At 40.2% G+C, this 17,415-nt stretch overlaps 1 protein-coding gene across 14 annotated transcripts in view; it reads left to right on the top strand.

Annotated features, from left to right (window-relative positions):
• The window catches only part of LOC121440947 (protein transport protein Sec31A), a 57,191-nt gene that overhangs the window by 2,293 nt on the left and 37,483 nt on the right, over positions 1-17,415 (top strand). For 13 of the 14 annotated variants that reach the window (XM_041642014.1, XM_041642013.1, XM_041642011.1 and 10 more), the window contains exons 2-7: positions 8,195-8,277; positions 8,874-8,997; positions 10,614-10,812; positions 11,501-11,596; positions 13,225-13,365; positions 15,075-15,217. In XM_041642014.1, coding sequence (XP_041497948.1) covers positions 8,199-8,277; positions 8,874-8,997; positions 10,614-10,812; positions 11,501-11,596; positions 13,225-13,365; positions 15,075-15,217 — 782 coding nt within the window. In that variant the 5' untranslated portion in view covers positions 8,195-8,198. The remainder of the gene's footprint in view (positions 1-8,194; positions 8,278-8,873; positions 8,998-10,613; positions 10,813-11,500; positions 11,597-13,224; positions 13,366-15,074; positions 15,218-17,415) is intronic. The other variant, XM_041642000.1, reaches the window with a different exon arrangement.

Here is a 17,415-nt window from a genome sequence, read left to right as displayed (position 1 = left end):
GGCTGATGTTTAAGTGTAGGGTGTGTGTTCCAGGCCTCAGTCTACCTGCTGTGCTGTAGGTCCTGTCTTGTAGGTAGTAGATACAACCAAACCACTGTCCTCCAAGTGTCCATTTCCTGTTTTTATTATGACTGTGTTCTGGGTAAAATGATCCTGACTGCAACAATAATGTACAACATGACTACAGTCATATAATACTGAAAATCCACACGAAACTATAAGATAAGTTGTAACTGAGAAGTATAAATGGCTTCATTTAATCCCTCATATTCTAAGGAAGTCATTTGTAATTAAGTAAACGAGTGTTTCTAAGAGAGAGAAATACTCATATTCAGTGAGACTGTATTTTCGTGGCATTCTTATAGATTATGGTAGTCTTGTTTAATTTGATTCAGAACTTGCTGCCTAGTTCTAGGCCATATTGTAACATAGGGTTTTCTTTCCATAGCTGGCCCCAAGACTTCATTCTGTGCAGGCAATAACAGGAACTACGTTTACTGGATCCTTGAGCTGGGCACGTGAAGGAATGCTTTGAGCTCCTCCTCAGCTGTTTCATGGCCCTGGCTATCTCCGTGTTACACATTAACTAATGGGGGGGATTAGGCGGCCTTGCACCTCTGCTGTCAGGGAACTGTAATTCCACTCAGGAATTTTTTCTTTTTTTCTTTGGTTTTTAAGACATTTGGTTTTTAAGACAGGGTCCCTCTCTTGTAACTTTAACTTTGAAGCCTGTTCTGCAACTCACTTTATACACTAGGCTGGCCTTGGAACTCACAGAGATCTGTCTGCCTCTGCCTCCCAGGTGCTGGGTTTAGATTTTTTGGGAGGTAAGGTTGTTCGAAGCAGGGTTTCTCTGTGTAGTTTTGACTGTCCTGGAACTCCCTTTGTAGGCCAGGCTGGCCTCGAACTCACAGAGATCCACCTGCCTCTGCCTGGGATTAACCCCAGCTTTAAAAAAATACATAGCTATTCATTTGTTTTTCTTTTTAGAAATAGCTCTGAAATTAACCCCTTCCCCACTTTGCTAGTATTTCTTCCCTTTTTTTAAAAAAAGAAACAAAACAAAAAAACGAAAAGATTCTCTAAGCAGTTAAAAATTCACAAAAGTTGTATCCAACTCTAGTCATTTAGCTTATCTAGGTCTCGGTACATTTGTTTCCCTTTAACTATAACATTCAAAATCGAAACGAAACTTGTATATGTTTTCTACATACCTCATAGGGATCACATGCATGCAGAGACTCTTGGAGGCCAGAATGTCTTTGGGAACTCAGACTGCAGACAGTTGTGAGCTGCTCTGTGGCTGCTGGGAACTAAACCTGGGTCTTCTGCATGAGCAGGAAGCACTTTGAATCACTGAGCCAGGTGTCTAGACACACCCTAAGCAATTTTGAATCCCAAAAGAATAAGACTTAATACCTGATTAAAAATTGACATGATACATAAAGCAGTTAGTAAAATGGCAAATTTGAAAACATAAATAGTATATGCACCAGCTGTGGTATAATGGTTCATGCTCTGGACTCTGAATCCAGTGATCCGAGTTTGCGTCTCCGTGGGACCTGTTCCTTGAGGAAGAGACCTGGTCAGTCATCCTCATCAACTCAGACCATGAAGCCCAACATAAATGCGCTGTCCATGCAGGCTTCAGCTCTGCCGGGTTTCATGCATGTTTCTCTTTGTTTTCTTCAATGGGATATAATAAAGTATCTAGTTAAAATAGGATGTTATTGTATTCTAAAATCCCTAAAGTGTGACCCTGCTGAAGTGAACAGTCATGAGCTTATTGAGATCCATGTGAATTGGATTTCCATAAATGAACAGTAACTGAATTTTCTATTAAAGATTAAATCAGTTGGCTGAGAGGAGGAAGAGGGCTCATGATAAAATACGTCCTTTTTTTCCTCTTACAAAATCAGAATCTTTTTTCACCTTTAATCGTCTTAGATAGTAATCTTATTTTAAAACCTGGTCTCCTGGGTTCAATTCCCAGCACCCACATGGCAGCTCAGAACTATCTGTAACTCCTGATCCAGGGAATCTCTCACCCTCACAACAACATACATGCAGGCAAAACACCAGTGTACATAAAATGCAAATAAAAAAATTATTAAAAAAAAAAGGCTGGGTCTCACTGTGTAGCCTGCTTGGCTTGGAACTTACTGTATAGGCCAAACTGGCCACAGCCTAGCAGAGTTCCATCTGCCTCTGCCTCTAGCAGAGGTACCTGCCACTACGGCCAGCCCTCCCTCCACCTTTCTTTGATATGGAGAAGTGAAGCCAGGGCTTTCTCAGGTTAGCCATTGGTAGGTACTCTTTCAGTGAGCTGATTCCCCCCTACTTGCCTGTGTGTGTAAGTAGGTGTGCTGGCTATGTGTGTGTCTGTGTATGTACGTGCAAGTGGAGGTTAGAGGTCAACCTGGGAATTGCTGATTGGCTAGACCTACTTACTCTGTAAGCCGCTCAGCTCTTCCTGTTTCATGCTGAATGTTAGGATTATAAGAATGCAGTCTTTTTTTCCTTTCTGTTTTGAGACAGGGTCTCATCAGGTTGCCCAGGCTGGTCTTGAACTCATTCTGTAGCCCAGGATAGACTTGGGTCTGTGATTCATCCTTCCCTCCTTTTTCTTCCTGAAAAGCTAGGATTACAGCACAAGTAACAAAACACTCATTCGTGTGTGTGTGTGTGTGTGTGTGTGTGAGAGAGAGAGAGAGAGAGAGAGAGAGAGAGAGAGAAGAGAGCGCAGATGTGCAAGTGGAGTCAGCTGTGTGTACTGTGTGTGTCACAAGATTATGCTCAAGTTGTCGGGTTTGGCATCAGCCACCTTTATCCAATGAGCTATCTTGCCATCTGTTTCTTAGTATTTTTATCTAATATTTTTCTTAATTATTGTTGTTGATTTGAAACAGGGTCCCATGTTCTAGTCTAGCCAGGAAGTCAGGAAGTAGCTGAAACAGGGAATGTCCCTGAACTTCCTCTGGAGTGCTAAGGCTCTAGGACCCTGTGTGCTACCACCCATGGCATGTGTATGGGGTTGATCCCAGGGTGCCTGGCATGCTAGCTTGGCACTCTGCCCTCCCAGCTATATCCCGTTGATGATGATAGAGACAAGAACTTGAATTTGGGAGTTAAACTGAGTTCAGTCTTGGCTGTCTCTGAGTTTGCACAAATTGTCATGTGTAGAATCTTGAACTGGAAACTGTTTGAATGTGCACAGTTCACATCGGAAGCCCTTCTCTGGACACTGATGAAAGGAGCTTGGTCCTCTGAAGAGGCGTCAGGACGCTGGCAGGTGTTGTGGAGCGTTGATTGTGTGGCAGTGAAACCAGAGGGTCTGCCGAGGAAGGATATGATTGTAAAAGTCCCGGATACAGGAATTTGATTATTCAAGCAGGCAGCGAAGAAGTACAGAGTAGAAGATGTGAAGTCTGTAGATTTCTGCATCTGTAATCTCGGAGAGTAAAGTCAGTCAGGAGAAATCTAAGCACATTCAGCAGTACAAAGGTGAATACTGAGAGATAGTGCTGTTGACTTTAGCTGGGAGTGCGGGAGCAGCGCGATTGTATGAGCCGGGAGTGGGGAGGGTTCAGTGGTTAGAGCACTTGCTGCTTTTCCAGCACTACAGCCCCTCCACCTCCAGGACCAGTGGGTCTTCCACTGCCTTCTGGCCTCTCTGGGCACAGACACATGTGCAGGCAGAGCACCCACACACAGAAGAATAAGTGTAGAAAAGATTATATGTGCTAACTTCATTTGTGCAGCTAGCAGTTGGCGAATAAAAAAACCTGGGGATTGATGTCATTAAATAAATTTTTTTAAAAATTGCAAAGGTAGAACCAAAAATGTGCTGAAATGAAAATAAAGATCTCAATTACCAGAGAAATAATAACTACACAAAAAGAAAATGAACAGTAGCAGAATATAAATTACAAAACCAGATAGCAGAGCTGGTCACAATGGCCTGCATTTACAATCCCCGTGCTTGAGACAAGGGGGATCCCTGGGTTCACCAGCCACACAGCTGAGCTGTATTGGCAAGATCTAGGCTGATTGAGAGACCCTGCCGTAAAAAAGAAGGTAGATAGCTTCTGGGGTAGATTGCTGGCGTGCGCACACATACATACATATATACATACATACATATATACATATGCGTATACACAAACACATGTGCATACTCACATTTTATATACACAGTAAATACTATATACATTTTATACACACAGTATAATAGATATACACATTTTATACATATACACACAATATGTGTATAATGTGTGTGTCTGTATCTCAGAATATGATGGACTAAGACCAACCACATCTCTGGTATCTGTAACTTTTTTTTTTCCCCCGAGACAGGATTTATCTTTGTGCATCCCTGGCTGTCCTGGAACTCACTCTGTAGACCAGGCTGGCCTCACACTCAGAGACCCACCTGCCTCTTCCTCCCGAGTGCTGGGATTAAAGGTGTGTGCTACTATCACCTGGCTGGTATCTATAACTTTTAAATGATTTAAGTTAGCCAAACAAACTTGTGATCAGTTCACCATGCACACTCTAAGTTATTTTACTATTTCCAGGACAGTTAATGGAATCAGAGTGGTTTAAAGGTACGCTGTAAATGTACATGTAAAGGAATCTTTTGTTTGTTGTTTTTGAGACAGGGTCTGTCCTAGAGCTCTCTGTGTGGGCCAGTCTGGCCTCAAACTTAGAACTCCATCACCCTTTGACCCCCAAGTGCTGGGACTAAAGGCAGCACATGGCACACAGCTGTGAAGGTTTAAACCCCAGAAAACTAGGTGCGATATTACATCCCTGGGTTTCCAGCACTTGGAGGCGGAGACAGGATTAGTGGAGCTCAGGAGTTGAGTTAACCTGGGCCGCACAGTGAATCTCACTCTCAGACAACAACACAATGAGATACTGATCTCAGTATGAGACATACTTATGTACAGGATAAAGCTGTCAAGGCCAGGTCAGTGTGAATGTGTGCTCAATAGATGTGTGATGATAAAGTCACCTTCATGAAGCTGAGCACGTCCCAGGAGGAACAGACCAAAAAGACACTATATGGATATGAAAGACAGTGAGATACGGACATGACAGATGGTCATTTTAGACAAGAAAGTGTTGATTAAGGTGTCACTGTGGATGTGGACCCTGAAAAGCGGATCATACCACAAAAAGTCATTATATAGGTTCCATGTATACAGGGAGAAGGGGAGAGGGAGGGGACGCGATACAGATTTTCGTGTAGGGAAACTACTTTGTAGAATACTATAGTGGTAGATACACCTAATTAGACACTTGCCGGAACCCTAATATAAACTGTGAACCGGATAATGGCTCGTGGATTGAAATACGTAGGCCGGGCAGTGGTGGCACACACCTTTAGTCTCAGCATTTGGGAGGTGGAGGCAGGTGGATCTCAGTGAGTTCAAGGCCAGCCTGGTCTACAGAGTGAATTCTAGGGCAGCCAGGACTGTTACACAGAGAAACCTTGTCTCAAAAAAACCATATTGAATGAATGTTAGGGGGAAAGGGACAGTTGTGGTAACAGTACTTTTTAATGCAGTCTCTCTCTTAAACAAACCTAAAGGTGCTCTAAAGCATAAAGCCTATGTTTTTTTTTTTTTAAAGAGTACGATTTTTATTACCGGATTTTGTTTTTGTTGTTGTTTTGGGAGACACTGTCTCACTCTGTAGCCTTGGCTGGCTTGGAGCTTGATATATAGACCAGGCTGGTCTCAAACTCACAGAAACAACCCCCACAACATTTCTCTCTGGTGCTGGAGTTAAAAGCATGTACTACCACGCCCAGCTATTTATTATTTGTTAGTTTATAGGTGTGTGTGTGTGTGTATGCCTAAGTGTATATGTATTATGCGCTCAGTGAGGTCAGAAGAATAAGCTGGGCCCCTGGAACTGGACTTGGAGGTGGTTGTGAGCCTCTGCATGAACAGCCAATGCTCTTAACCACTGAGCCATCTCTTCAGCCTCATAAAGATTATTTTTGAAAAGTCAAAATTATCTAAGCATAGTCAGAAGATTAAATTTGACAGCCTAACTTTTTATAATTAGGGCTTGGGTAATGGAAGGCCTTGATTCAATCTCTAGCACAAAAAGAAAAGGAAAATCAGAAAAGAAATAGAAAAATGGGCAAATATGTATGAACCACAATCACATATCATTCATAGAGACATGCAGAGCAGAAGTACACAGAGCTAACTTTTTTACCTCTTAAATTGGTAAAAATCTAAAACTGTGGCTTTTCACTCCAGTCAGGCTGAAGAGCAGGGGTGGACATGTTACTTAGAGTGTAAAAGGATTCAGTTGCCACAGAAAGCAGCTGGTGGTATCTGTAAAAGTTAAAATGGAGCATGTCGTTTCTATTTTTAGTTGTGTATAGGTGTGTGTGTATCTGTGTAGGTGTGTGCAAGTGAGCGCAGGTAGCCAGAAGAGGGCTTCGGGTGCCCTGGAGCTAGAGTTAGGTGTTTGTGAGCTGCCCAGTATGGGTGCTGGGAACCAAATTTGTCCTCTTAACCACTAACCCATCTCTCTAGTCCTGGCATTTATCTTTTAACCTAGCAATTTAACTTCTAGATATTTATGACCGTTCTTACCATAAATGAAATAACATGTACATATGGCTGTTTGAGCCGTGTGAAAGTAATGAACAGGTGTTCTAGATAATTAAATCATGGTATAGCTTACAATAAAAATTCCCTGAAAAATTATTCATGAAAAAAGTAACAGAGACATGGAAAATATAGCACAATATCCTGTGGGGTTTTTGTTGTTGTTGTTGTTTTAAATGACAGTAACTTTAATGAGAGTAAACAAGAGGCATATGGCTTTATATCTTGCATTGACCAATTTTCTAAAACTTTCTTCTTTAATCTTAAATCTACAATATATCTGTTTAATTTTAAAATTAGTATTATCTTATTTTCTTTTGACAGTTTACCTATTTATTGTTCTTTGTGTGTGTGTGTGAGGGGGTTATTTTGCCTGCATCTGTATCTGTGCACTCCTGTGTGCTTGATGCCCGTAGAGGGCGGAAGAAGGTGTTAGAGATGATTGCTAGCTGCTGTGTGGTCGCTGAGACTTGAACCCAGGTCCTCCAGAGGAAGCACAGCCAGTGCTTTTAAGCGCTGAGCCATCTCTCCAGCTGTTCTCTCTTTAGGCAGGATCTCACACCATCCATGTTCAGCTCTCACTCTCACCCCCCTGCTTCAGTCTCTCCTCGTATGGGAATTACAGGTGTGCACTACCTTACCTGCTCTAAAGTTACTGAATTTATTTTTGTGAGGCAGGCTCTCATTCTGTAACACAGGCTGTCCTGGATTCACTGTGTGGTCCGTGATGGCCTTGAGGCCTTGAGCGCTGTGATTCTCCTTCAGCTGCTGAGTGCTGGGATTGAAGGCATACACTACCACGTTTGACTGTGGAAAGTTTTTTATAATTGCCTAATCCTACCGCAGAAAGATCTGTCATGTTTACTATGTTGTTTTCCTTCCTCCTGGGAGGTTCTCTCCTACCAGGGCACATACAACTCAGCTTCAGTGCTAATTTATGTTCTTCTTTTTTTTTTTTTTCTTTTTCCTTTTTAAGTTTGAGACAGGGTTTCTCTGTGTAATAGTCTTGGTTTTCCTAGAACTCTCTATAGACCAGGCTGGCCTCCAACTCCCAGAGAGCTGCCTGCCTCTGCCTCCCGAGTGCTAGGATTAAAGGTGTGCGCCACCACTGCCCGGCACTTAGATTTTTCTTGTGGGGTGTTTTACAGGTTGATTTTTTAGCTAAAGGACTGTGTGTTGAACATCCCTAATTGAAGCATCTGGAGACTTTCCTATTTTGAAGCATTTTAAACTTTGTATCTAGGCATGCTCAGTCAGTAAGGTCTAGAAAATATTCTAGTATCAGAAAGTCTGAAATCTGAAGCATTTCTGGTCCCTGTCGTTTCAGATAATGGGCATTCGTCTGTATATCCATAAAGAATTAGAATAATGGAATATTTGTTCCAAAATAGTCCCTTGGTTGATGTCTAATAGTGAACATTTCCAAAAAACAATGCATTTGTAGTATTGGTACTTGGGTATTATTAATATTTTAGTGATTTGTTCAGTATGTCTCTATGTATTTTTTATATTCTGTGGTATGTACTCAGTATTTCTCTGTGAAATGTTCATTTTAGCAGAATGAAGTTAAAGGAAGTAGATCGTACAGCAATGCAGGCATGGAGCCCTGCCCAGAACCACCCCATTTACCTCGCCACAGGTAAGTTCAAAAGAGAAGACAGTGTGATTAGCCTAATTTCTTGTCTGCTTTCTTCATTAGTGCAAGCTTCATCTTCTCTGAAAGGTTTCTCATTCTCCAGCTAGATACCTCCTTCTTCCCTGTCACTTTATCTGGTGTCCTTCCTGTGTTTGCAGTGCGTACTTCATGGCGTTGGTCATGGGTTACATACATAGTATCCTTCCAGTACCCAGGACTCAGGTTTATCTTTAGCCCAACAGAAGTTGGAACAGCAAATGACATAGCAAAGAATTTCAGTGAATTATGAGCAAACTTAACAGAGGCACTTTTTAAATATAGCTTTGTATACTTAAAACATGGGGCTGTTTCTCCAGAGAGATTCTAAGATATGTATAACCTTTAAAACCTTACCTGTCACTACCCACTCATAGAGACGTCATCTCCCAGCCCTGTGCCAGGATCTCATTGTTGTAGGAACTTCGACATGCTCAGTGGCATGCGTGCTGAGGTTTCAGCCACTGGTGTATTCATGACAAGCATGCTTTTAGTTTCTCTTTCATGCCACTTTCTAAGTCTTTGTTTTGCGGATGTAGTTACCATGTATATATTTTCTGTAGGAACGTCTGCTCAGCAGTTGGATGCAACATTTAGTACCAATGCTTCCCTGGAGATATTTGAGTTTGACCTTTCGGACCCATCCTTGGATATGAAGTCCTGTGCTACTTTCTCCTCTTCTCACAGGTATGAGATTCAGCCTGAAGGTCACATTTTATTTAAGTATGTGTTGTGGTAGGTGGCTTTCTTTTCTTTTCTTTTTCATTTTGAGGCAGGGTCTTGTGTAACCCAGGCTGACCTGGCACTCATTAGTAGGCAAGGATGCCCTGGACTTCTGCTTCTCCTGCCTCTGGTCGTGAGTCTAGTATTATGGGCAAATCACCACCCCTGCTAGTTATGCTATGCCTGGGACTGAACCCAGGACTTCGTGCATGCTGGACAAACACTCTACCAAGTGAGCTTCACCCGGCCCTGTGCTCTACCTCTGGCTATAATTATAATTATTAGAGACTTTAAGGAATAATTTCGGTGACATGAAAAACTTATGAAAAATTGTACAAGTACATTTTTATGGAAATAAAATATTTATATATCTGTGTGTGTATATGTCCTGTTGAATGTTTCATTAATATTTTATGTAGAATGGCCATAAGATTCCAGTTTCTAACATCCTTTTTTTTGTCTCTTTTATTTTATAAAATACAGATATGAATAAAGAAGGGAGTATATGAATATTTTTGTACACACACATAATTTGTTTTTTTTTTAAAGACAGGATCGCTACTTAGAAATTTTTAATAATGACTCCCTTAACACTTTTATTATTCCTGTCCCATAGGCTATATTTTCATGAATACTCTTTAGTCAAATAGAATGCTTACTTGCTTGCTTTTTTTTTTTCTTTCGAGACAGGGTTTCTCTATGTCATCTTGGCTGTCCTGAACTCACTCTGTAGGCTGGCCTCAAATTCATAGGGTACCAGGGGCTGGAGAAATGATTCAGCGGTTAAGAGCACTAACTGCTCTTCCAGAGGACCCGGGTTCAATTCCCAGCACCCACATGGCAGCTCACAACTGTCTGAAAATCCAGTTCCAGGGGCTCTGACACCTTCACACCAATGCACATAAAATAAAGATGAATAAATCATTAAAAAAATAAAAAATAATTCATAGAGTTCCTCCTGCCTTTGCCTCCCAAGTGCTGGCATTAAAGGCATGTGCTACCACTGGCTGACCCAATGTCTTATTTTCCATGAAAGCAGTTGATTAGCTCTTTGTTGTGCAGGTAAACAAATTTTGGAAATATTAAGTAACTTGCCCAGGGTTGCACAAATGATAAAGTCATTGTAGTAAAGCCATTTTTTAAAAAAAGATTTATGTATGTATTATAAATACAGTGTTTTGTCTGCATGTATCCCTGTAGGCTTAGAAGAGGGCACTAGATCTCATTAGAGATGGTTGTGAGTCACTATGTGGTTGCTGATAATTGAACTCAGAACCACTGGAAGAACAGCAGTCAGTGCTGTTAACCATGAGCCATCTCTCCAGCCCAATAAAGTCATTTTTAAGTTCAAGTAAACTTTCTATACTGTATTACTCTGCAGAGTCTTCATTGTTTAGAGATCTGGAAATCAAATACAAATATATAAGTCGACATTAAAATTTTATTTTACTAGGGGTATAGTCAGCAGGAGTCAAAGAGAAACTACAGTTTGTATTACATAGATATAGACAAAAATGTGATTTAATATATTAAGACACTTAATTTGTTTCTAAGAATGGGTTATTTATTTTCTCCTTAAGGTACCACAAGTTGATCTGGGGACCTCATAAGATGGATTCCAAAGGAGATATTTCTGGAGTTCTGATTGCAGGCGGAGAAAATGGAAACATTATTCTTTATGATCCTTCTAAAATCATAGCTGGAGACAAGGAGGTTGTGATTGCCCAGAAGGACAAGCATACTGGGCCAGTGAGAGCCTTGGATGTAAACATTTTCCAGGTTTGACTTTGGTTGACATTCATTCTTGGTTCTTAGAATATTTGTTCTTCATTTGAAAAAACTACTGACTTCAGTATTAGGAATGAAAGAGGAAGACTACAGTTCAGACTTCAGGTTAGGAGCTGGACATGGTGCACATGCTTGTTACCTCAGCACTTGGGAGGTGCAGGAAAAATTTGGATCAGGAGTTTGAGGCTAGCCCCAAACTACATGGTAAGTTCAAAGCCAGCCTATGCTACACGAGACTATCTCAGACAACAACAGAAGCCTAGGGGGTTTAGGAGGTAACTCAGTTGATACAGTGCCTGCATTATGAGCACTCGGGTAGGATTTACTGAAGGAGAGCAGTAACTGGCGACTGCTTTTGTTCCAGAGATGCAAAACCACAAGCACCGGGCCCTATGTGGCTAATGTGTTTAATTCTTTAACAGTTTAACCTCGGAACTGCTCTCTTTTATAACATATTGCTTTAAAATAGTTTCATTGTCAGGAGACATATTTCATTTGGAAAGTTATAATGTTTCTCTAAAAAAGTTAACTTTGATGAAGAATTTTGGATAATTAGGAAGCCACACATAAGATTGTTTTGAATCACTAGGAAAACTGTTATGTATTAAAGTGAACATTTTAGTTTTAGTTATTCTGGGTTTTTAGTTATTTGTTATTTGATTATTATTTCTTTTTGCAGACCAATTTGGTAGCCTCTGGTGCTAATGAATCTGAAATCTACATTTGGGATCTAAACAATTTTGCAACTCCAATGACACCAGGGGCCAAAACACAGGTATAACATTAATTGTTGATCAGTGTAAGGAAAGAAATCAAGCCAATCTTTTAAATGTATTCATGATGGTTTTAAGTATTTGAACGCAAACTAGTACTTACATATCATTAAATTCCTTGTGGCATAGTAAAGTATTGATAAATATGTTTCTCTTGTAAGGTGGAGGCAGGAGGATTGCCTTGAGTTTGAAGTCCTCAGGAATATAGAATGAGACTTTATCTAAACTAAAGTGTTGCTGGGTATGGTAGCACAGGCCTTTAACCCTAACACTCAGCAGGAAGAGGCAGGCAGATCTCTGTGAGTTCAAGGCCAGCCTGGTCTACAGAGTGAGTTCCAGAGCAGCTAGGGCTACATAGTGAGACCCTGTCTCAAAAAATAAAACAACTATAGTCTTTCTACAAGGTATCTTATTGTGTAGATGCCCAGTTTTACTGGCCTTTGGAACTGCTCCTGCCATTTTGAAGTCTTGAAAGGTGGCTTTAATGATATAGTCTGCTACTTATAAAGGTGTTTCCCCAGTAGTCCAGCCTCCCATTTTTGTCCTTTCTGATTCTAGGTCACATTCATTAGCCATCCATTTTGTAGTTTGTGGTCTGTCTTGCAACAGCTGCAAATAAAGAAATGGCTTAGTTTATAGCAAGAATCAGCAAATACTTGTTGGACGAGACAATATTAAAAACAACACAAAGTAGTTGGAGCTCTGCAGATCTGTATTTTAAACAATGCCTGGCTGTGGATCTAATTTCTAAGTAATAGATTTTATTTTTTTAAAAGATTTATTTATTTATGTGTATGCAGTATTCTGCCTACATGCACACCTACAGGCCAGAAGAGGGCACCAGATCTCATTACAGATGGTTGTGAGCCACTACTTGGTTGCTGGGAATTGAACTCAGGACCTTTAGACAAGCAGACAGTGTTCTTAACCACTGAGCCATCTCTCCAGCCCAGTAATAGATTTAAAAAAAAAAAAAAAAAAAGAAAAGCTAAAGGGTCAGGCAGGCATGATGGTCCACCTTTAACCCCAGAAGTAAAGGCTGGTGGATCTCTGTGAGTTCCAGGCTGGCCAGAGGTACATACTTGAGACCTGTCTGTCTCAAGAAAAAATAAAGACAGAAAAAATTATAAATGAAGAATAAGAATTTATGATTAAATTTAATTTTTAGTTTTTTGAGACAGGGTCTTACTATGTAGCTCTCTCTGGCTGTCCTGAAACTCAAAACTGGCTTTGAACTCAGAAATTGACCTGTCTCCAGAGTGCTGGGACTAAAGGTGTGTGCCACCACACTTGGCTTTATAATTAAAGTTGAATATTGTAATATCCTAGTCTGTTGCTGGAGTTAGACACTGCCCAAAACCAATTTGGGAAAGAAAGGATTTATGTCGCTTACATGTCCCGATCAAAGTCTGTCATCTCTGGAGGTCAGGTGGCTTGGTCAGTTACTTTCCTTTTATAGCCTAGACCCATGTGTCCAGGGAGGCACCCCACATCAGTCAGCAGTCAGAAAGTGTACAGACACACCCTCAGAGCCAGCTGATAGAGGTAGTTCCCGGCGACTTCAGACTGTCAGTTTGATAAAGCCAACAGCCCAGCATGGAGATGGTCTTTAATGGTTTGTCCTTAACAGCCGCCAGAAGACATCAGCTGCATTGCATGGAACAGACAAGTCCAGCATATTTTAGCATCAGCGAGTCCCAGTGGCCGGGCAACTGTGTGGGATCTTAGGAAAAATGAGCCGATCATCAAAGTCAGCGATCACAGTAACAGAGTAAGTATAGGGTTGACTTGTGATGGACATGAATGCTTCTGCTGTGTACCCTGGGGCTTGTTTCAAGAAATCAAGGCTTTGTAAAATTAAAATTGTCTTTTTTATCAATGACTTAATAGTGGGATGAATGCCCCCTCCCCCTTAGTGACAGTAATTAAATACCCAGTAAACCATGTTGGGTATGTTTTATTATTTATGTAATTTCATTATTTTGATTTTTTGAGACAGGATTTTTCTGTGTAGATTTGGAGCCTGTCCTGGAACTCACTCTGTAGACCAGGCTGGCCTCGAACTCACAGAGCTCTGCCTGGCTCTGCCTCCAAAGATTAAATGTGTGCTCCTCCCCCTCCCGGCTTGTTTTTTTATTTTTTTAAGCACTTTATTTTGTAATTTTATGTGCATGTCCATGTGGGTGCATGTGTGCCATGAAGCACATGTTGTGTTCAGAGGACAACTTTTGGAATCAGGTGGGTCTCAGAGATCAAACTCAGGTTGAAGTGGACTTGGTGAGAGGCACATTTGCCCAGTGAGCCATTTTGGTGGCCTTATTTTCTCTCTCTCTCTCTCTCTTTCTCTCTCTCTTCCTCCTTTCCCTCCCTCCCTCTCTTTTTCTTTCTTTCTTAAAACATAAAAAATACTTATATCACATTTATGTTTTTTTTTGTTTGTCTGTTTTTGGCGGTTATTTGAGCATTCACGCTCCATTGTGCACTTTTGTGCTGGTTCAAGGACAATTTGCGTGACTTAGTTCTCCTTCTTTCATATGGTCCCAGAGATTATACTTAGGTCTTCAGGTTTGATAGTAAGTGCCTTTATGTGCTGAGCCATGGTGCCCACCCTGGTTAAAGATTTTCTAAAATAAGAGTGCCTAAGTCAGAATGTGTATATCATTTTAACACCACGGACCTGTTGAAAAGAGCCTTCCTCCAGATTACCATAGTGTAAATGGACCAGAAATTTTAAAACCCAAGTTCCAGTGGGACAAAGCATGCAAAAATAGTTTTAGTCATTATATAGACTGTATTAGAAATGAGTCATTATACTATATTATAATATAAATAAATATTATATATAAATACTAGAATGGTCATTCCCAACAATAGTAATGTCTCATTGTCTCAGGAAACTTTAGATGTTTAAGATATTTTTTTTCTTTTTTTTTTTTTTTGAGGAAAGGTAGAAGGCTTTAGTTTTTAGTTGAGAACCTTATTTTTATTTTTGAAAGTCTTATATTTTAAGTTTGTATAAATTATTCTTTTTTTTTTTTAAATATTTCTTTATTTATTATGTATACAATACTCTGTTTGTGTGTATGCCTGCAGGCCAGAAGAGGGCAGCAGACCCCATTACAGATGGTTGTGAGCCACCATGTGGTTGCTGGGAATTGAACTCAGGACCTTTGGAAGAGGAGGCAATGCTCTTAACCTCTGAGCCATCTCTCCAGCCCCTGTATAAATTATTCTTAGTTACAGTATTGATAGTGAAATTCATTTTAGAATTATTTTGACTCTGAATTGCTTTATGTGTATCAAGTAGATGAATAAGAAATATCAAATGCTTAAAACTGTTTAGTAACATTTAAAAGGTTCAAAACTAATCTCAGCCAATGCATTTTCCTGTTTATTTTAGTGGTGACATAGCCCTCAAATTTTAGGTCTGCTTCTCATAAAGTAACATGATTGCTAAGATGTGGCCTTCCCTGTCTGCAGATGCACTGTTCTGGGCTGGCGTGGCACCCGGACGTTGCTACGCAGATGGTCCTGGCCTCTGAGGATGATCGATTACCCGTGGTCCAGATGTGGGACCTTCGGTTTGCCGCCTCTCCTATCCGGGTTCTGGAAAATCATGCCAGGTACCATACTACTGTTTCAAGGAACTTCGTTTCTTTATTTTTAAATCCTAAAACATAATTACTACTTTTTATTTTAAACAGTAGTCAGGATTTTTACTCTAAAATGGTAGATAGATCATATCATGCTAACATGAATCCTCTGTTAAAGTATTCTTCACCACTTTCTTTAAAACAATTAAGCCAAGCATAGAGATGTGTGTCTGTAATCCCAGCACTTGGCAGTTCAAGGCCATCTTCAGCTACATAGTGCATTTAGGAAATTAAAATCACCTAAAATAATGGGTAAAAATTGGAGTCTATTAAATCTTGACATTGATTATACAATTAGATCCATATTAGTCATCATACTTAAGAAAATTTGATGCCATATAGCAACAGTTTAGAAACTGGTTTTATTCTATTTTACTTTAAAAGCAAACATTTTTGAGAAATTAGGTGATCTGCTTTCAGTTTGCAGTAATATATTGAGTAGATGTTTTGAAAATGGGAATTTTCTCATGACTTAGTGTCTTTGTATTTCATTAATTTGGCAAATTTCCTATCGATGATACCTATTTAGTAGCAAATTTAAGTAAATTAGTTCAATGTATTTAAATAAGAAAATCCCTTTTAATATTATACTAGTTTCTAGCCAGGTGGTGGCACACATCTTTAATCCCAGCACTCAGGAGGCAGAGGCAGGAGGATAGCTGGGTCTACAGAGAGTCTCCCAGGACAGCTAAGACTTTAACACAGAGAAACGTGTCTCGAAAAACCACCCAACCAACCAACCAAACAAACAAACAAAGAAAATGTACTAGTTTCTAAGTACTTTGGGGACTTCCTGTTTAGTGACATGTGACTGAACTTTTAAGTCCTTTCCCCCCCTTCTCCTATCGTTTGTGAAGTTTCTGAAGTTTGTGATCTGTCTATAAGTTGCTCATAAAGGAGAAGAATTTGGCCAGAACCAATTTCTCCTTAAATGTTATATTTTAGTCTGGTTTTTAGTAGAAAAAAGATGCTGTTGAGGAGCCTTAATATTTTTCTTATTTTATTTAAGATTGAGTGTATTAATGTATACAGTAAAACACACAAAATTCTCACCTGTTTTAATTGCCTTCTTATCGCTGGGAAAATACACACAACCAAGGCTACTTATAAAAGAAAGCATTTAGTTGGGGGCTTGTTCAGTTTCAGAGGCAAGTCCATGACGACCATGGTGAGGAGTGTGGCAGCAGGTACCGTGCTGGAGCAGGGGCTGAGCGCTCACACCTGATCCTTAGACAGCAGACTGGGCCTGACCTCAAAGCCTACCCGAGTGTTAAACCTTCTCCAACAAGGCAACACGTCCTAATCCTTCCCAGATGGTTCCTACAGTTGGGGACCTTTTATTCATACATGAGCCTATGGGGGCCATTCTCATCCAAACCACTACACTAACTGCAGGGAACTTGCATTGTAGAAGGAAGACAGATAACTCTTCCATAACAGACAGTGTGCAACCATTGTACATGGCACCTTAATCAATCCTCATAACAGAATAACTGGAGAAACTGCCGTTGCATGTCTTACAGGCCAGAAATTGAAGGTTAAACTTGTCCAAAGTCAGCCCAAACACTGATCTCAGAGTTTTTACCACAGAGCTTGGGAATGGGCCATCATAATTTAGCAAAGCCCAGTGCTAATGACAGAAACAATCTCTAGTTGGCATTTTTCTTGTGCTAATAAGTGGTAGATTACTTGATTATTTGGTCTCTTCCAGCCTTATAATTCTGTTTCTTTAAAATCTGACCTTACATATTAATAATAGCATAATATATAATTTATTGAGCTGGGGAGATAACTCAGTAGTTAAGAACACTTGTTGCTCTTCCAGAGGACCTGAGTTTATTTCCCAGCACCCAAATGGCAGCTCACAATCTGTAACTCTAGCTTCAGGGGAGTCTGATGCCCCTGCACTCCCATGCACACGCACGTGCGCGCGTACACACACATAATTTAAAAACATTTTTTTCTAAATGAACAAACTTTGGCTATTAGTTGTATTGTTGCTGTGTCAAAAATCAAACTCAGGGCCTTGTATATACTAAGCAAGTGTTTACCACTGAGCAAAATACTCAGATCTCAAATTATATGCTCTTAAGAAATGCCCAAACTTAATTCTGCTTTCTCATAGAATCTCTGAGTAATGTAGGTATGAATATAGAAAAGACAAAATG

This window comes from Microtus oregoni, unplaced genomic scaffold (assembly GCF_018167655.1).
Source record: "Microtus oregoni isolate MIOR12 unplaced genomic scaffold, Mior012 000072F_ref0000427, whole genome shotgun sequence".
NCBI lineage: Eukaryota > Metazoa > Chordata > Mammalia > Rodentia > Cricetidae > Microtus > Microtus oregoni.
The sequence above is the reverse complement of the archived record's forward strand: the minus strand, read 5'-3'. Positions and strand labels throughout refer to the sequence as shown.